This window comes from Coffea arabica, chromosome 2c, assembly GCF_036785885.1.
Source record: "Coffea arabica cultivar ET-39 chromosome 2c, Coffea Arabica ET-39 HiFi, whole genome shotgun sequence".
In the NCBI taxonomy this organism is placed as follows: Eukaryota; Viridiplantae; Streptophyta; class Magnoliopsida; order Gentianales; family Rubiaceae; genus Coffea; species Coffea arabica.
Window position 1 is genome coordinate 71267495 of NC_092312.1, and position 27126 is coordinate 71294620.

At 33.8% G+C, this 27126-nt stretch overlaps 2 protein-coding genes and 1 long non-coding RNA gene across 3 annotated transcripts; 1 reads left to right on the plus strand and 2 right to left on the minus strand.

The window, feature by feature from the left end:
- Positions 1-2274: 2274 nt before the first annotated feature.
- Positions 2275-6912, plus strand: LOC113727682 (26S proteasome regulatory subunit 6A homolog). Its single transcript, XM_027251966.2, has 10 exons — positions 2275-2553; positions 2690-2806; positions 3715-3822; positions 3948-4139; positions 4236-4427; positions 5156-5274; positions 5468-5555; positions 5857-5976; positions 6102-6242; positions 6544-6912. The coding sequence occupies exons 1-10, from the start codon at positions 2437-2439 to the stop codon at positions 6619-6621; spliced, it is 1272 nt and encodes a 423-aa protein (XP_027107767.1). The 5' UTR covers positions 2275-2436; the 3' UTR covers positions 6622-6912.
- A 5829-nt stretch (positions 6913-12741) lies between these two features.
- Positions 12742-14970, minus strand: LOC113727683 (translationally-controlled tumor protein homolog). Its single transcript, XM_027251967.2, has 5 exons — positions 14811-14970; positions 13769-13842; positions 13473-13601; positions 13222-13379; positions 12742-13053 (listed from the first exon to the last, which is right to left on the minus strand). The coding sequence occupies exons 1-5, from the start codon at positions 14836-14838 to the stop codon at positions 12936-12938; spliced, it is 507 nt and encodes a 168-aa protein (XP_027107768.1). The 5' UTR covers positions 14839-14970; the 3' UTR covers positions 12742-12935.
- A 6627-nt stretch (positions 14971-21597) lies between these two features.
- LOC113723773 (uncharacterized) lies at positions 21598-27079 on the minus strand. The gene is made up of 3 exons (XR_003457130.2): positions 26922-27079; positions 22484-22546; positions 21598-22082 (listed from the first exon to the last, which is right to left on the minus strand). It is a non-coding gene; the product is annotated as an uncharacterized lncRNA (long non-coding RNA).
- Positions 27080-27126: the final 47 nt, after the last annotated feature.

Here is a 27126-nt window from a genome sequence, read left to right on the forward strand (position 1 = left end):
ATGGGTCCAACAAAAAATTTATTGAGTGTTGTTGGACTAGGGGCCGAGGAGCTTGATACCCCTTAAATAAAGTTTTGAATTCAAATCTTGTGAACGGAGAAAATAAAAGAGTCATGCCGTAAATGGCGATCCGATACCATTCGAATTAGCTGGGGTCCAATGCAGTCACTAGACATCAAGAAATTTACACTAAAAAAAAAAACAGAGTTCCAACCAAAAATTAATTTCATAGGAATGAGGAATCCATATAATATTGTCTTCAAGAACATGTTGGGCTCTTATCAGTTTTTTTTTTTTCCATTAATTGTGGTAGGACAAAATTACATTAGCATATAGGAAGCAAAGTGTGCAAGAACGTCCACTGCAAAACTGATTGGTATCTTTTATTCGCGCAAAGTATATGAATTTGGCAAATAAACGTTTTTCATTTTTGTTGACTTGTTTTGCGTTGGGGGGGGGGGGAGAAGAGAGAGGAAGAAGACAAAGAAAAAACTTGATTGTATATATTACCTTAAAAGAAATTACTAAAAGCTATCACAATATCTGACTTTGTCTTCAATGTTCCTAAATTTTCAAATAGGTGCAAGGTAATGCCAGGCTATCAGATTTAGATTAAGGAGAATAAAGAGTAAAACGGAGCTTCCTTGTTTGGATTGAAGTTTTTCAAAGAAAATTTTTGGGAAAATGGCCTGTTTCATCCTCACATTTCACAAAAATATTCTTTTCGTCCCTCACTTTTAAAATGAAACAATTTCGTCCTTGACATTTAAAAATTAAAGCTATTACATCCTTGAACTCAATTTTCAATCTGAATCAAATCACCTATTAACTTGATTACAAATTTTGAAGGTATAATTGGTAGATTACTTGGTTAACTCAACTTGAATTCCTACATTGTCATTGTATACACTGATGATTTTATATACCTGCCATATCATTTCAATTTAAATTTAAACACGAAATTTTGTATTTATGATACACATCTAGACTCGTAAGCGAATATATTAATGGTGCATGAAAAAATTTTCCCAAAAGAAAAACTCTACTATTCCAAGACAAATAATGGCCTTTATGTTATAATATTTATTTTTGTGGTTTGATAAATGTCATCCGAATATGATGAAATTGACCGAGTGACCTATCAATTCTATCTCCGAAATTTATTACTGGGTTATTGGATGGTTTGATTCAGATTGAAAATTAGGCTCAGGGATGTAATAGCTTTAATTTTTAAATGTCAGGGATGAAATTGCTTCATTTTAAAAGTGAGAGACAAAAAGAATATTTTTGTGAAATGTGAGGGATGAAGCATGTCATTTTCCCAAAATTTTTTATACTTTTCGTGATCATATTTTTCAATCACCTTTTTATCTCACATACATCAAATTGTTACAGTATATTTTTCTACAAAAAATCCAAAAAATAGCAATCCCAACAACCTATTTTTCCAAGAAAACTATTATCTTACTTATAGATACAACTAATATCCTGTGATTGCATTCTATTTTATATCTCTAGCTTATTTATAGTTTGTATACAATTTGAATTATTTCAAGTCAAATGACAAACATGTATAATAAGCTAAACACACAAAAAAAAAAAAGTGCGCAACATACTATTTTGAGGTAAATGAATATCTTTCCTTATTTCAATTAGGTCTTTTTCACAATTTTTTGTTTGTTGTGCTATGTGGTCATTTCTGTGCATCGCCTTTTTCTTTTTTCTTTTTTTTTTGAATTGCTTTGATTATAAGTAGTTCATTTATTTTAACAATTCTAAAAAAATCTAATTCAAACGTGCTACATTGGTCCTCCTAAACTATTGTATACTTTAAAATAAAAAACAAAGGTTGTTGGGGGGGGGGAGTTTCGTAACGGGTATCTATTGAGCACTCGTTAAGACACATAAATTTCACCTAAATTATTATGTATACATATATTAATAATTATGAATCTCCCATACATTTAAACATTTTTTATAATTAATCTCGTCTTTAAAAAATTAACACCTGAGATATATTTCAACGAGTGCTTCATAGGTTACACAAACCAAAAGGAAAAAAAAAAAAGGGAAAAAAGGGTTCTATTCACCTTTTGTAGGCAACCAATTCCCAAATGGGCTAGTCTAGAGAACAACTCCGTTAATTTGTTACGCATCCTGATTCTACACTTCATTTTGGGCTCGGAATCCAATATCTCCACTATGGGCTTTCCTAGTTGTGATCCAATTCAACCACCGAACACTCCATTCGTCGGAGAAAAGTTTCGTCTCCCCTTTCATTTTCTTGAAGAAGAAGTTTTTCTCATTTATTCTCGTGAAAGGTCGGAGCTCGCAAGTCTCTTTACTCTCTCAGAACAGATCCCTTTCTCTCTCACACACAACACACACGATAGACACACACACAATCTGGGGACGGTGAATTGATCGGAGAACATTATGGCGGCGCCGATGGTAGAAGACAGCAACTTCGAAGACGACCAGCTCAACTCCATGTCCACTGACGACATTGTTAGGGCTTCTCGCCTTCTCGATAACGAGATTCGGATCCTCAAGGTTTTTTTTTTTTTTGCATAAATTATTAGTAATATGATTTTGGACTTCGTTTGTTTGCTATGAGAAGTTGATTTTTTTGGGGAAAATGATAAAATTAAATTATTGATGTTGATCGTGCAATTTTGGTGAAATTCAGGAAGAGTTGCAGAGGACGAATCTAGAATTGGATTCCTTCAAGGAGAAGATTAAGGAGAATCAAGAGAAAATTAAGCTCAATAAGCAGCTTCCTTACTTGGTCGGCAATATAGTAGAGGTGATTTTTATTTTAGGGTTTTTTAGTTTCAATGTTTCGTTTCTGACCTTTTATGCTGTAAATTTCACTTATAATTTTAGACCAAAAGGAAAGTTTTTTTTTTAAGGTTTTTGTGCATGTTGAGAGAAACTTTGCGTATAAGTTTATTCGATGAGCATTTCCATCGTTCATGCTTTTGGCCATGGTTTTTTCATTTTGAACTTCTGAAACTTATTGGGATAAACAAAATTAAAAGAGAACGCTAATTGTATGAAGGTTTCTGTGGTTCAGGATGCTAATTTGATAAAAGAAAACCTAAACTTTATCCAGATTTCCCCTGAGACATTCAGAGGAGAAAGAAGATAGGAGAAGAATTAAGTACCGCATAAAATTTACTGTGAGATTTATAACTATTTTTCTGTATCCAAAATCTTTTAATCGTCTTCTATTAGCTTAAAGTTTTGGGTTGTTGGTGGAATCAGCATCAGCCTACACACCTATTACTGGCGCTTTTGATGTGGAGGGCCCTTTAAATGTATGCATTATTGCTTTTCTAGTTACTTCTTGCTTTTCTTTAACTTGAAACTTTTTGGCTTGAGCCTTGTTCTCTATTTTTACCCCCCTCAGTGAATGCATTGGGTTTCATTTGACTTGGATGGGGAAAACAAAATTAGGACCATAAGTGAATTTCGTTCTGGACTTTGTTGTGTTTCAATTTCTCTGGCAGTTATCTTCCATTATACTTTTGCTGGAGAGTCCATGCTGAGGTTCTAGGTGAAGGAGCAGGTGTTTTTCAAAGGATTTATTTTTCATCATGTGATTCCATGTTCTCATCAAAAGCCTCCTTTGGGGTCAGCATATCATATAATGTATGTTATTTATTTTTCTGGTGATTGCTATATTAGCTAATATGATTTTGCACTTTTCAGATTTTGGAAATGAACCCAGAGGAAGAGGCTGAGGAAGATGGTGCAAATATTGACCTTGACTCTCAAAGGAAGGGCAAATGCGTTGTATTGAAAACTTCCACTCGCCAAGTAAGTTGCCTTATAGAAAGCTTTAATGATTGTTTATGAGCTCAAGCTTCTAGAATCATGTCCTAGTTCATCATAAAGTCCATACATTTTTTGGTTTTTCTAAACATTTTGTATTTTGATTGTAGACAATTTTCCTTCCTGTTGTTGGCCTTGTTGACCCTGATAAATTAAAGCCTGGGGATTTGGTTGGAGTAAATAAAGATAGTTACTTGATCTTGGACACACTACCGTCTGAGTATGATTCTCGAGTCAAGGCGATGGAAGTTGATGAAAAACCAACTGAAGATTATAATGACATTGGTGGTCTGGAGAAACAGGTAAAGTTCTTACTTTTTGGAATGCTTTCTGTTGTGGCATTCTTGGATTTACTTATTTAGTTGGCCATGCTTATGGAATTGTGTTCGTTGTCATAGATCCAAGAACTTGTTGAAGCCATTGTTTTGCCTATGACCCACAAAGAGCGGTTTCAGAAGTTGGGGATTCGTCCACCAAAAGGGGTCCTTTTGTACGGACCTCCTGGAACAGGGAAGACATTAATGGCTCGTGCATGTGCCGCCCAAACAAATGCTACTTTCCTTAAGCTGGCTGGACCCCAGCTTGTACAGGTGATTATGATCACCATAGATATCCTGGATAATTTGTCAAGTGGTCCTCTAATTGTCATTTTTGGTCTCTTCTAAGTCTGTTTATTGGAACTTCCTGTGGCTTCTTCTGGGATACTCTATGGTGTAATTTCTAATGAAGCATGTCACATATTCACTCGTTTGTCTGCTAGTAGGAGTTTAGGTCGGATGCTCTGCTTGGAGTTTCTAGCAAAACTTATCTTTTTGCTTTCAAACTTAGGATACTCTTTCCATTCAATGTGCCTTTTTTTCAAATTTTTTTTTTCGGTTAATGAGCATTAGCGAATGCCAGAGAATTAGTTACAAATTTGACTTTTAAGGGGCAAATAGAAGTCTCATCTTTATTTTTGAAGAATTACTAGTGTTTTCACTAATCAAAACAGAGGACTTAATTGCTGCACCTTATCATGGATTTTGGAGCACCATAAGAATTCAATAATTTGCATAATCTTTGAATTTTAGGCCTTTTTGGAGGAAGTATTCAGATTTCTCTTTGGTGCTTTTGTTGCTAGATGGTTTTAACTTTTCCCTTCTATCCATATTCTTAATATGAGATTTAATTTATTCTTAAAAGAGAGGGCTGTGGTTAGCTTAGTTTTCCAGGTGACAAATGATTCTGCAATGTGGTGCATGAGGGCTGTAATTTGGTGTTCTTTAATAAAGTTGACAGGCAATTTGTATATAATATAACTAAATATACTTTGATGCAGATGTTCATTGGAGATGGAGCAAAGCTTGTCCGCGATGCTTTCCAGCTTGCAAAGGAAAAATCTCCTTGTATAATCTTTATTGATGAGATTGATGCCATTGGTACAAAGCGTTTTGATAGGTAAGCAAATCGCTCGGGGTACTGCTTGATTTTATTCAGCCTGGGGTTTTTTGTGCTTAATGGATTCTCATGGTTTATAAGACGTGATTTATTAAAAATTGGAAAGAAAAAAAGAGTAAAGCATTGCATAGCCCTATACAGATTGTAGCAGGTATCCATCCTTATCTGATCAAGTTATGCTTTTGTTTTGCAGTGAAGTCAGTGGGGATAGGGAGGTCCAGAGAACTATGTTAGAACTGCTTAATCAGCTTGATGGTTTTAGCAGCGATGATCGGATAAAGGTTTCTTTTTTTATTTTTTTTCACACCCCTTTTCTTTGTTCTCGTTGTGTTGGCATATGATTTTTTGCGGTTAACTTGGGATAGGTTTCGACACACAGGCAGTAGATGTTCTTCCTAGTATAGTGCTATTTTGGTGCTTTTGCAATGATATTAGATTTTAGTCATTTATGTTACTTTGATACTTGTCCAAGCTCAACTAGTGGGCTTCTACGAAATTATGTCTAATTTCTGACAGTTTTGTGCTGGTGTATCTTGGTTAAATTGTTCTTATTTTTCTTTTGCTTTGGTAAAACATCTGCAGGTGATAGCGGCGACAAATCGAGCTGACATTCTAGACCCTGCCTTGATGAGATCAGGTCGACTTGATCGCAAAATCGAGTTCCCCCATCCGTCTGAGGAGGCCAGGGCTCGGATCTTGCAGGTACATCTCTTAACTTAGATTATCCTTTTCTTACTGCTTAATCATCATGCTTTAGTATTGTCCATACCTTTCTGGGGTTTACTTTTCATTTTTAATTATTTTATCTTGGTGTGGTGGTATTGCAGATACACTCCAGAAAGATGAATGTTCACCCTGATGTGAACTTTGAGGAGCTGGCTCGTTCAACAGATGATTTCAATGGGGCACAACTGAAAGCTGTCTGCGTAGAAGCAGGCATGCTAGCACTGCGGCGCGATGCCACTGAGGTCTGTCTCTCTCTCCGCATTGTTTTTTTCTTAATATTTTTTTCCTGTTTCCGACTTCTTGGTTAGACACGACTTGTGAAAGGTATTTGCACATTTAGATACCAAAAGCAGGGATAGGGGTAGAAGATGGGGATTCAAAATAGTCGTCTTTTTTAAAGAGTATTTTGGGGATTACGTATGCTGCTGGGATTAATATGAGAAATTGGTTAAGATGCTGCACATGGAAGTTGGAATGTTTTTTCATGGAGGGGTTTTCAGACATCTGAGCTCATTTTTTAAAACAACTCTCTTCTTTTTCCAGGTGAACCATGAAGACTTTAATGAAGGTATCATCCAAGTTCAAGCAAAGAAGAAAGCCAGCTTAAATTACTATGCATAGAGATCATGTGGGTTCAGTGATTTCAAGCATGTGGACGGCGAACGTATGCTCACGTCATAACTCCATTTACTTGGCTGTGCTGTCATTCTCGTACCCACACTCATCTTTTTTTCCCCTGGGAAAATCAAAAGAGAGAGAAAAGTGGAGGAAAGAAAGAGTGTTCTAAAACTAAATCAGGAAAACAAGTTTCAGGCGGTAGATCTTTTTCTTGTACCGACACTAAGCCGTACTGGTTGACATTTTGATTTGTATGTATTTGAATGCACAATGCAGTGGAGTATTTGGGTCGCAGGTGTAACTTCTTCTTTGCTTGTCCCTCCAAGGTTTTAAAGCGGCTTTTAATATCATTCTACGCCTACGTGAAAGCATTACTGGATTGGACTTTCTTTGGTTGTGAATGTGCACTATAGGATGTTTTAGCAACTAGCGCGAAGACTAGTTGCCTTCAGGTGGTTTAGTTCCTCTTTTTATCTTTTTCGTCAGTTTCATGTGATCATGTAGATGCATTCTTTTCTATAATTACTGGCAAAAGATAGGAAGCGGGTGCTACCAGCGTCGCACAGTTACTGTGAAATTCAAATTGCCGCTGGGAACGAATGTGAGTAGGTGCTACCAGCGTCCGATAGATGTAGAAGATCATCAAGCTTAAAAGAGGACATCATGAAGCAGAATTACGTGCCGTTATTGTTGACGGTATACTGGTTCTGCATAATCTGCTGTAATGGGCATGGCAACAACGGAATGCTACTCTGATTAGCAGCAGCAGCAGCTAGTGAAATGTCAAGTTCCATGTTGACTTGCAACATTTACCATGTTGCTGCTGTTTCTTGTGGCTTAATTCCAAAGCAAGTCTTTAAGAAGTGAAAACTAAGAAAAAAGAGAGAGAAAGTTCTCTTCTTCATATTTCTGAACTACACAATGTACAAATATATATATATATATATATACACAAGTGTAATCTATTTTAGATTCTAAAATCATGCTAACCTAAATCACTCTATCGCCTAATTTTATAATCAAAACAAAGCAAATCTAATCTTTTCTAATATTTATAATAGCAAATCTTTCTATAATCACATATTTTCAACACTCCGCCTCAAGATGGAGCATAGATGTTAATCATGCCCATATTGCCACAAATATAATTAATTCTCGGATCATTTAGAGATTTAGTGAAAATATCAGCTAACTGCTTTCCAGTTCTCACATGACTGGTTGAAATCAAGTTTTGCTGAATTTTTTCACGAACAAAATGGTAATCAATTTCGATATGCTTTGTTCTCTCATGAAAAACTGGATTTGATGCTATATGAAGGGCAGCTTGATTGTCACACCATAACTTCATTGGAAGTGAATTATTGATTCCCACCTCACACAATAATTGGTGTATCCATATAAGCTCACAAGTGGATTGTGCCATAGACCGGTATTCAGACTCTGCACTAGAGCGAGATACTACATTTTATTTCTTACTTTTTCACGATACCAAATTACCTCCAACGAAAACACAATATCCAGTTGTAGATCTTCGATCAATTTTAGAACCTGCCCAATCCGCATCTGAGAAGCATTCAACATGAGAATGGCCATGATTACCATATAGTATACCACATCCCGGAGTTCCTTTAACATAACATAAGATTTGCTCTAAAACTACCCAATGGGTGGTTCTTGGTGAGAACATAAATTGACTCACAACACTAACTGGATATACAATGTCACGACGAGTCACAGTAAGATAATTCAATTTTTCGACTAACCTCCGGTACATTTCAGGATCTGAGAATAACTCTCCATCATCTGCTATAAGTTGCATGTTGGGAATTATTGGTGCACTACATGGCTTAGCACCAAATTTTCCTGTTGCTTTCAAAAAATCAAGGACATACTTCCTTTAGCATAAGAAGATACCTTGTTTACACCTTATAACCTCAATACCTAAAAAGTATTTCAATATACCCAAATCTTTTATTTGAAAGTGCGATTAAAGAAAATTTTTAAGGGCTGCCATACCTGTATTGTTACTACCAGTAATAACAATATCATCAACATAAACCACTATTAGGATAATACCAACTTCAGATTGTTGATAAAAGACAGAATGATCAGAATTATACTTCTTCATGCCAAACTTTTGAACCACCTTACTGAATCTCCCAAACCAAGCACGAGAACTCTGTTTTAAACCATATAATGACTTCCGGAGTCTACAAACCTTACTAAACTCCCCCTAAGCAACAAATTCAGGTGGTTGCTCCATATAAACTTTCTCTTGTAAATCCCCATGAAGGAATGCATTCTTAACTCGAATCTATAGATAGAGAAGATGGTGGAGGATGTGAGTCTATGTGTTGAGAACGACGAGAATATACTTGAGTGATCGGTGGTCTGATAGGAACAATTGTTGTAACAGTATAGACTAGAATATTATCTTCCTCCTCCTGACTACTATAGACATTAGACTCAAAAAAAATGGATATGTCTCAAAAAATGTAATATCAGCAGAAACTAAATAACGATCTAAACTTGGAGAATAACATCTATACCCTTTTTGAAAATGTAAATAACCCAAAAACACACACTTGAGAGATTTGGGATCTAATTTAAACACTTGAAGACGGGTATCACGAACAAAACAAGTACACCCAAATATACGTGGTTCAATGGAGAATAAAGATTGGGTTGGAAACAAAATTGAATAAGGAATCTCACTAGCAAGCACAGAAGATGGCATGCGATTAATTAAAAAAGCTGTTGAAACAGCATCTGCCCAAAATTGCTTAGGAACCTTCATATGAAATAGAAGGGCTCTAACAACTTCTAATAAGTGCCTATTTTTCCTTTCAGCAATACCATTTTGTGGTAGTGAGTCAAAACATGAATATTAGTGAAGGATTTCATTTTCTGACATATACGAATTAAAGAGTTTAGAAAAGTATTCTTTTGCATTATTACTTCACAAAATATGGACAGACACATTGAATTGTATTTTTATTTTAGTACAAAAGAAACAAAAGATACTAAATAAATTTGAACGACTTCTCATTAAATATAATTAGAGCTGTTAATCGAGTCGAGTATTTGGCTGCCGAGCTCGACTCGAGTTTAATTCGAGCCGAGCTCGACTCGAGCTCGTTAAGAAAACGAGCTTTAAAATGTGTTCGAACTCGGCTCGTTAAATGTACATGTGGCTCGAGCTCGAGCTCGAGCTCGACTCGTTTATCACAAACGAGTCGAGCTTCATGAGCTCGAGCTCGAGCTCGTGCAAATTAACATTAATAAAAACCTATAATTTTTAATTCATATAATTTTGATTTCTAAAATGACAAATATGCCCTTCATTAACGAGCTCTAACGAGCTACTTGAGTATCAAACGAGCCGAGCTTACTCGGCTCGTTAACTAAACGAGCATGTTTCGAGCTCGAGCTCGACTCGTTAACCAAAATTAACGAGCCGAGCTCGAGCCTTAACGAGCCGAGCTCTAACGAGCTTTCGAGCTACTTGATTGGCTTAACAGCTCTAAATATAATCAAATAACACGAAAGTAGTCATCAACAAAAGTGACAAAATACTTAAAACCAAATTTAGATACTATTGGACAAGGGTCCCAAATATCAGAGTGCACTAATTCAAAAGGGGATGTAACCCGTTTATTGACTCTAGGCAAGTAAGGCAAACGATGATACTTGGCAGATTGACATGACTCACAATCTAAATGGGATAAATTCTGAAAACTTGGATACAACTTTTTCAAGGTAGGTAGAGATGGATGACCCAAATGACAGTAAATTTCAAGAGAAGTCAAGGTAGAAAAACATGCAACAGGTTTCGGCACTTTCGATGAAGGGGGTTCAAGTATATACAGGTCGCCATACTCACGTCATTTACCAATAATCTTCCCCGTCATAAGATCCTGAAAAATACAATATTCAGGAAAGAATGAGACAGAACACTTGAGAGCTTTTGTAATTTTACTGGCTAACAGTAAATTAAAAGAAAAATTAGATAATCATAAGACTGAATATAAGGGGATAGATGATATAGAAATTGCTATACTAGAACCCATAACTGAAGCACATGACCCATCAGTCAAAGTAACATTTGGATGATCTTTGTTAGGATTAAAAGAGGAGAAGATACCTTTATTTCCGGTCATATGATCTGTTGCACCGGAATCGATGATCCATTTGTTAGAAAATGACACAAGGCATATAGTAAGTTTACATGAATGATCAATAGAAGGAGGAATGGTACTAGAAGATGGGTTAGCAGATTTTTGTGAGGCCTGGAACTTAGTAAAGCGGGCAAACTCATCAGCAGAGATGAGTATGGATTTGTTAGAAGGCACATAATTGTTTTCCTGGGTTGCGAAATTTGCAAATGGGGGCTGCTGTTGAGATCTACCATGAAGGTCCCAACACGTACGTATGGTATGGCCTGGTTTCTTACAGTGATAACAGACTCATTGATTTGAGTTGTATTGTCCATGACCAACAACCCCACCAGTCCCATTTTTGCCATTGTTTCTATCATTATTTCCTCGACCAACTCCATTTCGACTCACGAGAGCGCCAGTAACATTGGAAGTAGACAAAGATTTCTCGGTTCTCAACACTCGTGTGAAAGTGTCATGGAGGGAAACAATCTCTGGGTTAGAGAGTTTGTGTTCGAGAAGCATCAAACTCAACTGGTAATCCTGCAAGAAAACTCATTACATCCATTTGTTCCCGTTGAGACTGTTGAGTTTTTACATCAGTACTAAAAGTAAGGAGAGAATTCAATTCCTTATACACACGTTTAAAATCCATAAAATATTCTGTAAGGAATCTCTGCTATTTTTTCGGATGGTAAAATTCCTTGCAAACATCATATGTATGATTTAAATTACCCTTACCAGAATACAAAAAGGCCAAATAATCCATAATATTTTTAACAAACTCACAATGATTGATGAGACTGACTATCTCATTATCAATAGAGTTTCGGATCTGCAAAAATAATTTTGCATCTTTCCTTAGCTAAACCTTCTTTTCTTCCCCATCAACGGATGGGTTATCAGTGAATTGATCATCTCTATCAATGCTGCACAGATATATCCGAATAGTTTTACTCCAATCCAAAAAAAAATTTCCACTCAGTTTGTGTTCAGTAATCTTTGATGTTGTAACAATAACATCAGAAATTACTGTTTTCATTTCTCTACTACTAACTTTCATATCTGCCATTATAATTCACACAAAAAAAATTTTAAAAGTTATTCAATAGGGTCACGTCAAAAAACAAATTGATAACAGAGTCTAAAGCTCTGATACCATGAAAACTAAAAAAAAAAGGAGGAAAAATACTCTTCTTCATATTTTTGGATTACACAATATACAAATATATATATACACAAGTATAACCTAATTTAGATCCTAAAATCATGCTAATCTAAATCAATCTATTGCTTAATTAATATTTGATGCTATAATCAAAACAAATCTAATCTAATCTTTCCTAATATTTACAATAGCAAATCTTTCTATAATCACATCTCTTCAACAGGAAGAAACGAAATTGAGTGATACATGGTTTTTATGGTTACTTAGCATGGCACCTACTTCTGTTTCTTCTTGATTGTCGATCAAATTACAGCGTCCCTGCCTGCTTTTATTTGGTTGCGCAATGGCTCTTTATCGAGGTTTAGCATTTTGCAGTTGCACCTTCGGTCTTGTTTAAATGAAAGACCGAATGCATCCAACCATGGATGGAGGAACAAAATTACACAACCACAGGCAGCTGGATGGAGCACAAATATGCCCTGTATGTAACTTACTTGGTATCGATTGTGCCTTTCCAGTCAAAACCTTATAAGGTCCCTCCAAGAATGACTATGCTCCATCAGGACGCACTTAATCGCACCAAACATCAGCTACTGTAATAAATAGACCTGAACCCTCCACCTTTTAGAAGAGCTAGAATTTTACTGCCAGCTGAACATGGTATGAGGAAAAGTTTTGATTTTGCATACAGGGAACAATCCCCAAGCTTGGTTTATGCAGGATGCTAATCTGAGAAGGCATCCACTTCATGCAACTCACTGAACCAAAAATAACAACTCAAAACTACACTGATGCAAGTTGTTGGCAAAGTCATTAGGAACTCCTATTATTCTCAAAATCCTCTGTTAAAACATATAAGCATGTAAGAAAATGTAGCTATCAAAATTTAAAACGCCAAGGCAAGGCGTGTTCTACTGCCAAATACTAGCACAACTTGAACGTAATAAAGACCACTACACAAAACAGCTTCCTGATTATTGCACGCTTTATTTCTAGCATTTGACCTCCTTCAGCCCAGGTGCAAGGTAAAGAAAAGTTGGATCGGTGGCACCTTCTTTGTAGTATGCAAACACGATTGAGCCATCATCATGCATGCTCTCACCAACAAAGCTGCAGAACACATAAAACGATCAAACAATCAATGAATGTTTTCATCCAAAACAACACAGCGGCATTCATCTATATACTGCTTCAATTTCAAATGTGGAAGTAGACAGAGAATCCTGTTTCATCAAATAGGGTCGACACAGAGACAGGGAAAAGATTGAGTGGACTTACAACTGAAGGTCGCTCAGCTTTGACAGGAGGTATTTAGTTGCTCCTTCAATGTTCTTTTTGAAAGCATCCAGCTTCTCAGGCTCCAACTTTGGACTTAAATTCTTGATATATTTCTTGATGTATGCAACAAACTGCTTTTTGTCGAAAGCGGGTTGCTCCTACAAAGAGGCAAGAGTCTCTTCATTGAATAACAAGAAAGAATAAAAGAGGAGGTCCAATTTGGAGTAGTTTTGCAGCAAAAGTATACCAACCTGAAGTCTGAAAGTATCAACAATATCAACAACCTTGACAGCTTGGTCGTCAACTCCTTCATCTTCTTCTCCACCTTCAGCAGAAGGATTGGCCCCAATATTCACCTCCACAGCACCTTGAACGACCCACTGATTGAACATTCCAATAATTAATGTCAAATTTGACTTGTCACAAATAAATTTTTCATGCTAATATGTGAAGCATGGCCTAAAATGTCTCTTTCCCTCCTGATACAGAACAATTCTACAAAACAAAAAATAGTTGAAATAAAAAAAAAAGGGACGAAAGCCTTTACCTTCCCTTCTACTTCCCACAGCATTCCATTCTCAATTTCCTTATAGGGGAATGAGTCGGATAGAAGCTCATCGCCTGGAAATAATAAAAAATTTCATAGTATTACTTTCTTGAAGCAATAAATAAAGACTAAAAGGAGGAGTTGATGCAGTTGACAGCTAAAAAAGGACCAGTACCCGAGCACACAGGAAAGAGATTGCCACAAATCACAGCTTAAAAAAAGCTATCCGTGAGAAATAGTATAAAGTTTCAATCTTTATATTAGAAGGAAAACATAATTGCAAGAAACTCTGCAAGAATGCTACGATGAATCTGGTAGCCACAGAAGCAATTGCTAAGCTTATGTAAAAGGTATACCAATTAGCCATCTTTAAATATTTTTAGATCCCAATTAATCAGTATCAACAAACTTTTACTGACAATTTGGCAATTACTGGTTGTGTACACCATACAACTCAACATGCTCTGAGATTAGAAGACTCCCCAGCAACACAGGCAGTGCACTTGTGCTTTCTTAAATAATAGTAGCAATTAATAAGTCAATTGCTCCTAAATTTAAATTAAACATGCTTGATATCATTTTCCGACCAAGTTTCCCTTGAAGGGTTAGCTAGAATTCCTTAGTTTTGTGCTCCTAAAATAATCTTCAGGGTAAACTCTAATCATTCTGGTATCAACGAAGGACAGAAGTAAAGACTCTGCACCGATGCTATTCTCTTCCTTGAATTGAAATTCATAACCGAAGAAACACGCAGGTAGATCAGCCCCAACGTTAAACACATAATTGGTATCCAATTATAGAAACCAAATAAATAACAAGTTTACATCCAATAATACAATCTAAAGGGTTTTTCTTCTTCTTTTCTTTTTCATGGTTTTCACATGTATGAACTCATGCAAGAAGACAACGAAAAAAAAAGTACAAAAGAATTAAATTAAACTCTTAAGCAAACAAAACATAGGAACTGTTACAAGAAAAAGCAACTTTGGTTGTATCATGCAACAAAGTTTTCACACAGAAAAGGTTAAGAAAAGAAGTGTACCAGAAAGAAGATCCTGGTAAACCAACATGTTTGCAGACTTGAAGTTTCCTTGGTTGTCAGATTTTTTTCTTTCTGCTGGCACTATGGAAGACGTACTATGCTATAATTGTACAGTAAGAGGTAACGAAAGAAAAGGTAGTCCTCCTAATAAAGCCGGGTGGTGAGCTTTTATAGTGGAGAATTTGACGGTGTCCCTTCAGGAATAGGAAAATCCTAATTAATAAAACCACTTCATATTAGGAATTACTTTAAAATTTAAATAATCTTTTTATTTGCTTTTAGGAAAAGAAAATCCTAATTTCAGAAACCTCCCCTAAGGTTTCTGACAATTTTATTGAGCTCCCTTGAGATTTGAAAATTTACACATACCTCCCTTGCCATTTAAAATGATAATTTTACCCTTAAACATTTTAATGAAATTCCCTTATTTGGTATGTTTATATTTAGAATGAGTTTTAAAATTATTTTTTCATTCTTTTTCCTTCTTATTCCCTTTTTTTAATTATTTACCAATAAAACTGTAGAACTATTACTATTGCTTGTAGTTTCTATTATACCCAAACATAGGACTAGTGTTTTTTCGAATGAATTAATTTTATATGTAATTCAATACTTTTGCTGATTTTTGTTTTCTATTTTTTGGTACTAAAATTAACAATAGATAAAAAAAAATGGCCCAAAATCACTATCAAATTATGATAATCCCACTACCCGAAAAATTCATAAACTCTAAATAAATTATTTCAACATTTTCTTTTCTATCTTATAAATCTAAATCTATAAAAAGTGGCATCAAAAGTACCCTATCATAATGAAAAAATAATTATTATAGTTATTTATCAAATAGCAGATATGGACATGAAAATTTTGACACCTTTTCCTTATAATTATACTAGATAATCTTATAATTATATAGGAACATAAATTAAAACTCATTACACAAGGGCATTTTTGAGTATTTATTTAAAAAATTGATCAAGCCAATATTATTTTAAAATTTTGTTACTAAAACTGTCAAACTAAAGGAGGTAAGTATAATTTTTCAAACTTTAGGAGCTCAGTGAAGTTATCAGAAACCACCTCACGGGAGGTTTCTGAAATTATCCCAAAGAAACTTGCAAATTAATGGGATTTTGAGAATTAGATTCTCCTCCTCTTTTGACTGATGGCCGACATGGGCCTTTCTTCTCCGGCCGGTTGTTTTCTTGGCTAGTAGTGCAATTTGTACACTTCTATTCTACGTTACTACAAGTGGGATGCAAGTGATATACAGTTGTGTATGTATGTTGTATGTGTCTGCTGGGCGGTGCATTGAATTTGGATTGCAATCATTTACTTCTGACTTTGGATCAAACCCAATAAAGATATTATTATCAATTTCCGGAAAAAAATATTATTTAAAAAAAAAACTGGTTCAAAATGAAAAAACGAGATAATAAGTGAAACCATAAAAAGGGAAGAGAATCTCTGCTTTGAGTACGGTTACATGGTAAATCTTGCACTATTAACTTGGTGGTATTGTAGTATTATCATAGGCTTGTGAATTTTCTCATTAGTTAGTTGAAATATCAAATTTACCTTTTTGGTTAGAATAAATTGGTTTTAAATTAGTTAAACTGAAGTGATGAGAGTTGGATATTACTCACAGACACTTAAAGAATGATAACTTCAATCTTGGAGTGATCATTTGTTGGGTAAACCCATAAGTTTGGTTTACTAAGGGTATCATTTGTTGGGCTTATTTCTTTCTAACTATTTAGACACCATCTTTGGAGTGATTTTTTTGTTCCAATTTGTATGTGATTGATTGTTGAGCAATGACTGTGTTTTATTTTGATGCGCTAAACTTTTGGTTTAATAAAAGTTAATTTAGAGAGTTTTTAAACCATTTAGATGCATGTAATTTGGGGTTGTTTGGCAAATGAATTTTGCCAAGTTTTTATAAGTTTTTAAATAATTTTAACTACATTAACATTAAAAAACTCCTCAAAGTTTTTAAAATACACATCTCAAAATACCAAAAACACACAAAAAAAATTTTTTTTTCCTTCTTTCCTTTTTTCTTCTTCCTTCACCCACCACAGCCTTCGCCATCAGCCAACACCAACTGGCACCTCTGTTGATGTTAGCACCGGTTTTCTTTCTTTTTTTCTCTTTTCCCTTTTCTCCTTCCTTTTCCTTTCTCCCTCCCTCTCCTCCTCCTGTCCCCTCTTCGCTACCGCTCCTCCTCCTGTCCCCTCTTTTCTTCTCCCTATCCCTTCCCCTTGTACAATTTGGTCGCGTGACCAGATCGCTAGTCATAGTGATTAGATATTTAGATCACGTGGAAATGGGAGGGGAAATGTGGCAGATGGAGGGGGAAGAGGTGGTGGAGGAGAGGGGAAGAGAAGAAGGGAGGGGAGAAGGTTGGGAGAGGAGGGAAAAAGAAGAAAAAGAGGGGGAGAGAGAACAAAATATATTTAAAAAAAAACTCCATCTGTTGTCAATGCTGGACGTCGACAAAGGTTTTGGCGACCGGCGATAGAGAGGGAGTAAGATCAATGGTGGGGTGAGGGAGATGAAGATAAGAGGAAAAAAAAGGAAAAAGAAAAAGAAAAAAATTTACACACCCTAAAAAGTTTTGGATTAATGTTTCCTACACTGACAGCGTATACACTGTCAATATTGAATAAATGACAATTATACAAAATTTGAATTTGAAATTTAACTTTTGCACACATGTCATGAATCCAACGATGATAGTGTATACACTGTCAGTGTATATAAGATTTACTTAAAAGTTTTTCTACAATTTTTACTGTAAGCTACAATAAAATTTTAAATAAATATCCAAAAACCTCAATCAACTACCTCTAGAGTAGTTGGTCACTAGGGAGAGGTTTAAAACTCTCCTTGAGTGTAAGTCAATGAATCAAATCTCTTAGTTTGCATTTTTCTTTAGGATTTCTTGAAAAAATTCAACAGCGAAAAATCCAAAAAACTCATTTGGTTTTCATGAAGAATTGACTAATTCCACAATGCACCCCCAAACTTGTACATTTTTCCACTTTGCGCCCTAAATTTTGATTTTAGACAATTTGCACTTTAAACTCTTAATTTTGAATATTTTGCACCCCAAACTCTCAAGTTTGTCCAATTTAAGTCTAATCGATGACTATATTTGCAAAATTAATGAGATAAAGAGCGGTGAAAATCAATGACAATATACTATTTTATTCTAACAATGATCTCTTAACTTTTTTCACTAATTTTAATACATTATCATTGATTTATGAAGTCCAAATTATTTATATTATTAATGAAATTTATGAGATAAAAAATGACACAAATTAACAATAATATATTGTTTTATTTTTGTTATGATACATTAGCACCTTTTGAGAACTTTCAACATATTATCATCGATTTGTTCGGTTCTCTATATTATTTATTTTACTAAAGTTATTATTGGTTGAATTTAAATAAAACAAATTTAAGAGTTTAGGGTGCAAAATATTCAAAATTAAAGTTTAGGATGCAAAGTGAGAAAGTATACAATTTCAGGAGTGCAAAATATAATTAGTCCTAAAGAATTTGATAGGGTTAATTATCACGTTTAACAAGTGACTTATGGTGCGTCTAAAAACTGAATTTGAAATCGAAGTTTGAATTTATTAAATCACTAAATGGTTAAGTACTAAGGTTCCGTTTGATAAAACTGAATCTAAATTCTAAAATCTGAATATTAAAACAATTAAGTTGCTGAATTTTAAGCACTGAAAAGAAATATATGAATGTCTGAATCTTAATACTGAACCTATTTATACTGTTTGATAAACATTTAAAATTGAATGCTTAATAAGCTAAATTGTATATTTTTGCCCTTCTATCTTTTCATCCAAAAAAGAAATAAAATTTATGATTTAATTAACTTAAAATTGTTAGGTATAAAACTGGCAATATTTATTTTTAAATCAAATTAATATAAAAGATGAGATATATTATGAAAAACATTACAATCCAATAATTCATATAACATCTAATATTTTGAATAGAAAATTTAGAATTAGATAAGGATTTTAATTAGATAAGAATTTTAAATAGAGAATATTATGTTGTTTAATTGGATAAGGATTTTAAATAGAGGATATCAGGTTGTTTAATTAAATAAGAATTTTGAATGTAATTAACAAACAATGGTAGATTTAATAGATAAGATAAGGTCATTGAAATAAATTTGTTGAATTAAGTGTTCAGTTACGATTCTTGTGTTGAAAAAAATACACACAAATTCAGAACCACTTAACAAGTTGAGCAAATAAATTTTTATTTATCAAACGTCCATAACTTCTGAATGTCTAAAAAAGTTCAGTTTCAACAATCATATATATATATATATATAATAAAGTCGTATCCTCATATTTATCCCTTTGCATTTTCTCTTTCCTACGTGGCTTAATGAGACGGCAAGTAGTTTCCTACGTGGCTTGCTACTTTTTTGTTTGGATGTATATCAATTCTTATTTCCTATAAGAATTCTTAATATTATATGATTCTTATTTCCTACCCAAAAAAGGAACTAAAAAGTAATTCGATATAAATAAAAGAGACATAAATCTTCTCTATTAGATATATAGGAATAAATCATAATATATATTTTTTATAGTGTCCTTTTTTTTAATTTTTTTTACAGCTTCATCATACATTTTTTTTATTTTAAGATAATCTACCCATATATAGAACAACGTACAAACAATCTAGACATGAAAATTAAAGAAAGTTAGCCCAAGAAATTTTTTACAAAACTTACAGTCCCTATGCATAATTGATGTACAAAGAGAAATGGCACTTCATCTGATTGAAAATTTCTGGAAAAGTCCATAAAGAAAATGTTAACCTTTTTATCATTTTAATTGTTACAATATCTAGATAAATATAACTTTTAGAATAGGTGTATTTATACAGGTATATGTTAAAAGTCTTGGTAAGTGATGCAACTGGTAGTGCTTGGTTTGGTATTTTTGATCAAGAGGCTGAAAGAATAATAGAACACAAACTTTCTTTTATTTTTGACGAATTTAACAAGGTAAACTTATATCTAATTTTTAATAAGGATTAATTTTTCCTACACTGATAGTGTATACACTATCAACATTGGATGAATGACAACGATGCAAAATTTGAATTTGAAATTCAATTTTTGCACACATGTCATGAATCCAACGATGATAGTGTATATACTGTCAGTGTAGGAAATATTTACTCTTTTAATAATAATAGACAATCCGACACTTATTTTAGCCGTTGAATATTCTAACAAAAAAAAAAATCTATTATGCATTTCATTTTCAGGAAGGGTTTAGCAGTGAAATCGTATCATCAATTATAAATAAGATTACGTGGAAATCTTTTGTGTTCCAAATCATCTTGAACAATTACAATCTGGAACAAGATAATAACAGATTTACAGTGACTAGATGGTTCCACTGTGATTTCGGGAGGAAAACGCATTTCATGCTTTTACAGGTAATGTGCAATAAATTTTTCTTATATTTCACATATTATATCTCATATAATATTTTTGTCTTTAATTTTGATAAATCATTATCAGATTGGTGGAACCGACAACCAATACCAACCTGAAACATTTTCTTCCCATATCCCAATTAGTATAACAGATGATTCTAATCAACAACATTTCAATACACTTCATATGAATCATTCATCAGAGGGTTCAATAAAAATCACAGAGGAAAGGAATTCTCATAAAAAGATTTGCATGAGAAAGTAGATTTAATATACTATTTTACTTTCTTAAATTATAATCTTTACATATTGTTATACATAATTTTGAATGCGATAAATCATTTTTTTCCAATACTTAGTTATCCTGCTTTGCTATCATGCAGCGATAATGGAAAATTAATAAATGCTGATTTGCACGGACAGATCGAGGAGAATGTTCAAACAAAAGAAAAACAAAAACAAATTTATGAAGAATAGAATATTATTTGACACTATTCACTGCACTTTTTATTTATTTTCAAGTTTTTAATATTATGGTATTGTTAAATGATATTTTTTCTATTTTTGAATTATTATTCACTGAATTAGATGTTCAAATTTATATTATAAGAATACTTTGTATTATAATGCGCACATAATAATATATTTAAGATAAGTTATAATAGATTATACATTAAATTTTTATTTTATATCGACATTTTTATAAAATTAACTAAATAGTTTATTATTTTTCGATGATTCCCGTTCAACGAACGGGTACAAAACTAGTTTTTTATATTATCAAACAAACTCCAAATATAATATATATGAGTGTATATCATATAAAGTGATAAGTGAATAGTTTATCATTTATTTTTTTAAAATAGTTTTATTTAGAAAATTTAGTTCAACTAGGTCATGTTTGATAACCCAATTTAGTACTTAAATTTAATGGATTCAGATCTTAACATGTTCAGACACACGTTTGGTAATCAAAAATTAAACATCTGAATTAATTAAGTGACACTGAATTTCCTAGGTAAAGCTTGCTCTAAAAAATAAGTAATAAGTTATTCGCTTATCACTGAATGTGATATATGTGACAGCCCCACCTCCCCCTAAGGCGAACCAAAGGGTTCGGCGGACCGCCTGCCTAACTCTCGCCGGGACTACGGATCCGGAACGAGCGTAAACCCTACCAACCGCTCAAAAGAACTTCGAAAAGATAACATTCACTGTCCGAAACCCAAACAGGCACAACAACTTTAGATAACCCTAGAAAAGAACATTTCCAAACCAAATCAACTTAGAAACATGGTTAAACACTTTTTATATACACATGGTTGCAAATTTACAATTCAAAAGGGAATTGTTTGGTTAAAATACATTTAAGGTTTTCCATACATTGAGGAGCTACACAAAAGAAGATTCAAACTAGCTCAACTCATGTTTCAACATATCAGAGTCTCCAAAATGTGGTTTCCTATAAGGAAAACAAGGATAACGGAATGGAGTGAGTTAGAAGCTCAATGAGGTACCAAAATAATCACAGTCAAGAACCAAGGAACTTCACGCTCAATTAATCACATAGGTGTATCAAATAAGGAGAGGAACCAAACAACTTAGATAAAAGGATACAGATGACTCTCAGGAGCCAAATTTCCCGTTGCAGTACTTGATCCGACTACGTTGACTCTCCGTCAACTTTCAAATAAGGAAACCAGTCCAGTAGAACACCACTTTATCGCCAAATCCTGTTCACCAATCACACCCCTTACCAGGCCCGAACTACAAATAGAAACAGAAATGGTAATACTCGAGTATACCGGAATCAAGAGTCTCAATACTCAAAGATTCTATAAAAACAGGCATCCACAGATTGTCAATTTCCTCGACCAAGCCCTTGCATGGCTCGATTTAATTAACTCCCCATGAGGTTGAACTCAGGTTTAACAAGGAGGCCGTTGGACACATTTCCAAACGACATTATAACAAGTGCAAGTAATAGGCTCAAGTTCATAACAAATACAAGTAATAGTTCTCAATTGGTACAACACAGGCAAGAGAACGAGTGTGATAAAGTACACCCTCGTTTCAATCAAATTAAACAGGATTCATAGTCATTCATGTCATAAATTTCAAGTACAGATAACTCAAATAGCAACAATGCAAGGGAGTGGTACACTCACCAGTTCAAATAAGGATACTTCAAAAGTTTCCTTCCCAAGTGTGGCTTTAATCGTCGGCACCTCCTAGAACAATCAAGACAAGCACTTAAGACTCGACTCCAAGACCTAGTATGGAATTCGCAATTGAGATTCGGTTACGAGCCATATGCCTAGTCAAAAGAGCCATTAATGCAAAGCAAAGAGGTGACCTCGGAGTGAAAAGGTAACAATTAATTTTAAAGGCATGAACAACCTCAAAACCCTACCTACAATGACTGACCAACTCCAAATGTGAAGTAGAAAATGAAAGGAAAATCAATACTAGGAAAATAGGATTTTCCAGTTTCGCGCAACCCTATATGAAAAATCATATCTCAAGTTTTGTAAGTCCAAAATTAGTAAAAGTTATACCGTTGGAAAATACATTCAAAAGGCTATAACTTTTCAGAGAATACCCTCATAAGATTCGGAACGCAAGTCAGTCAAATTCAAGTCTCAAGTTGCTGCTTTATCCAGTGAAAGACAGAACAGGTACCATATTTCAGTCAACTTTGAAAAATCACCAGAAATTGTACAGACAGAAACAGGGTCTGAAATTTATACGGTTTATAGCCCTATGAATCTAGTTTAAAACGCAACAAACGGAACTTAATCCCGACATTTCTACATCAAGATATAGCACATTTTCCGAAACTGTGCAGAAGCTCCACAAAAATTTTGACAGCATTTCCCTTGTCTTTCTTTACTTTCCATTCAAACCTCAACACCCACAAATCACAAGCTATCAAACACCTTAAATTAGAGCCACAACAAGGCTCGAATACGAGTCGATTTCGAGTCATAAACCGAATCCACATATCACTAGAGTAAAATAATATGGAACGTATAAGTACAAAATCAAACTAGAACATATGCGAAAACGAAGCTTGGGTTGGTAAACAAAAGGCAGATTTGCTGTTGCTTAGCGGAATTAACACAACTAAAGCTATCCTTATCGGATTGAGGTGTAATTTACACCGTTTTGAAGCTAAGAGAAAGGGTTACAATGTTGATGAAGATCACTTAGTCCAAATTCCAGTGTAACCTAGTCAAATTCCCAATTCTCAGAACCAAGTTCCAACTAATCTGCTAATTAACCGTACTATATTTAAATGGCCATATCTCAGGCTACAAAAGTCTATTTAAGGCGTTCTTAGAGGCGTTGAAAAGCTAAAACAAAGACCTACAACTTTCATGAAGACCACTCAGTCTAGTTCTCACGTTAACTAGGTCAAATTTACCAAAATAATTCCAGATTTTCCAGTTCAAAATTCACTGCGGAAATCAACTAGCAGTCCTGCTTTATTCACTCATATCTCATCACACATAACTCCAATTCAGGTAATTCCAAAGCCATTTGAAATCTAAGATACAAGGCTATAATTCTTAAGAAGACATCATCAACCAATTCGATAACATTCCTGGTCAAACTAACCAATTACATAAGCTGATTATCAGTTTCGGACAGAAACAGGGCAGCAGGGGTATTTCGGTCTTTTCATAGATTACGTTGCTGCGATTGAGCTGAAAATTTACAGGCAGCTAGTTAACACCATTTGCTACAACTTTCATGTTTTAACCTAAGCCTGATTCGGCATCTAACATGTTCAAATAAAATCGGACAGAAACAGGGTCATTCAAATCCCTAACCTGGAATTTCCATAATACTACTTCCAACCATGAAATATGCTCATAAACTACCAAAACTACAACTTTATACCACTAATTAGCAATTAATTGAAGTAAAGAAGAGGTTCTTGGCAAAATACCTTATCTTCCTATAAAAGATGGTAGCTTAGACTTTGTCCTCCAAAAATAACTCCACAAACACCTTGGAAACTACCTGAAAAGTAAGTTTTATGGAGTAGTTTGGAAATTAATCGGTTGAAACTCAAGATTTGGACAAGAAATTGAAGTGGAAGATGAAGAACTCTTTTGGTTTCTCTCTCACTAATTTCAGCCAAAGGAGACAAGAAAATGAATGAATTTTGGTCAATTTTTGGTATTTATTTGGTAAAGGTGATAAGATGGTCTTATGGTCAAAATGTAAGAATTAATCAACAAGTGACACTTGTCACTTCAATTAATACATGGTTATCCTTTTGTCTCTCCACTCTCATCCATATAATAACCTCTAATTATCTCTTAGCACCTGGTAAAATAAACCCGGTATCCAAAACTTAATCTAACTGGCCAAATTTTTCCGAACTTTCCGCACTAGTGGGTCCCACGTCCGGTATATGCTCTTAATTTCTCAAAAACCAACCGATACTAGAAAAATCATCTAAAAACTATATTTAATCATAAAAATTATTTAGAAAATTTTTCTAATAAAGAAAATGCATAAAAGGCATACAATTAAATAAAATTAAGTCTAGAAAATCAAAAAATTTACGGGTTCTCACAATATATACTCAAATGTATTATATTTAATACTTAACAACTCAATAATTTAATGGATTCAAACTTTAAATTTTAAATTTCAGATTTCAGTATTATTAAATGTTCTCTAAATTAATTCAGATGTTCTATATTTTATTATCAAACACATCTAAATATGTTAAGATTTAAACCCATTAATTTTACGTGCTTAATTGGATTACCAAACAAAACCTTACTTTGTCAACCCAAGTACCTAACCCATGAGCAAGCAGGTTTAGTAGACTTATCTAAGAAGTAAAGAGCTTTTCTTAAAGCTCTAGCATCTAGTGGTTATTAAATATCATAAATTTACTTATCTAAGAAGTAAAATATCATAATTTTATTAAATCTGCACTAGCATCTAGTGGTATACATAGATACAGACAGATGTTAAATACATAAGAATGAATGCTAGAAATTAATAAAAAATAAAAATTACACCTTGAAATTTTAGATACATTCAAAGATAAAACAGTATAGGTCCGAGCCATTTATGTATTTTTCAACCACCTACGCCACATATGCTAATTAACTGCTTCAGACGCCGTTATTATGGTGAGATCTAATGAAATAAACCTAAAAAATCTCATATCTGATAACTAATCTGTAAAAAACTCAAATCTAACAAAAGTAATTAAAAACTAAAAACTCTCATTAAAAATCTCTCTGGGATAGAAGAAAATTTTCATTAGAAAACTTTAAAAGAGAAGAAACTCTCACTATATAGCTTTATGAGAGAAGAAACTCTTATTAGATAATCTTAAGAGATACTCACTACACAAAAAGGAAAGCAAAGATAATCATGAAGGAGGAGACGAATGGAGATTGATCACCCTCTACCATTCTATGAAGAGGATTAGTTGCTAGAGGTATCTATCCTACAGTATATCTTTTAGATTCAACATCAACCATGCTTCAACCTTGGAGAATGAAGCTTTGCTTGCAAGGAAAAATAAATTTTTTTTTCTAAGGAGGAGGATAATTCAGATTTAGGAGGAGTGATGTTCAGCAGTTATGAGCTTGGTATGAGGGTTTGGTGCCAACTAGCTGCCAATTGACATCCTTAATTCTATGAATTTAACCAACTACAATGCATCACCATCATCAACCACTAGAGTCCAACAAGAATGAAACTTGTTAATGGTAGCTATATGTCTTGTCGTTCTGGGCTGCCCCCCAGCAGATCATTACTTTTTCATCTGGGCTGCCTCCCAGCAGGGCTCATCATTGATGTTTGGTACACCTATTTCACAATGCGGCAAAAGCCAAAATCCATAACAAGGCAGTGTAAATTTTTATTTGAAATTTTAGATATTCATTTCAATTTTCAAATCAACTTTCTATAGACTGATTATCATCATTAAATGCATGATAAGTAATTCAAATTTAAATTCAAAATTCAAATTTTATATACATGTCACGCATTTAACCATGATAATATATCCGCTTTCAGTATATAAGTTTTAACTCATTCATTAATGTGGCTACAACAAAGATCTAAATATTCGGTATAGTGATATGTTCTACTTAACCCTATATCTATGAAATATTTTATTCTCGAACAGTGAAAATATATATATATATATATATATATTGACCAGAACCATGATTATCATCCATTCTGTTGCAGATTAACCTAGATTTTTCTATTGTTACTCATATAACATTCTTGTTTCGAAATTTTGTCATGTAAAACACACTCTTTAAAGTTGGACTCAATTAACTCAATATGAATTGAACTTGATTAATTCAATATGAGTTGATTTCAAATAATAATTAAGAGAAAAAAAAACCTTGTCACAGGTAATAGGTGACTAGTAGAAACTCAACCTTAATTAAACAACCTTTACATGTTTTTACATTAGCAGATATATATTATATTACATAATATGAATTCAAATTTGAAATTCAAATCACGCATACATATTATAAATTCATAGTTGTTAATATAAAAAAAATCACAATATTGCCAGTGATTAAAAGTTAATCTAATATTTACCAATTGAGACTATGAAGAGGCATATGGTCCACAGCTGCAGGTGTTAAAAGATTTGAAAGTATGGCACCCTTTACATGTACCTCATATGTGGCAAACAATGGACAATGATGAATATGAGAATGTGATTAGATTGTAAGGTTTATAATGACAAAAGTAGATGACACTTTTTTCTGTGTGGCAGGAGAAGACATAAAAGGAGAGAATA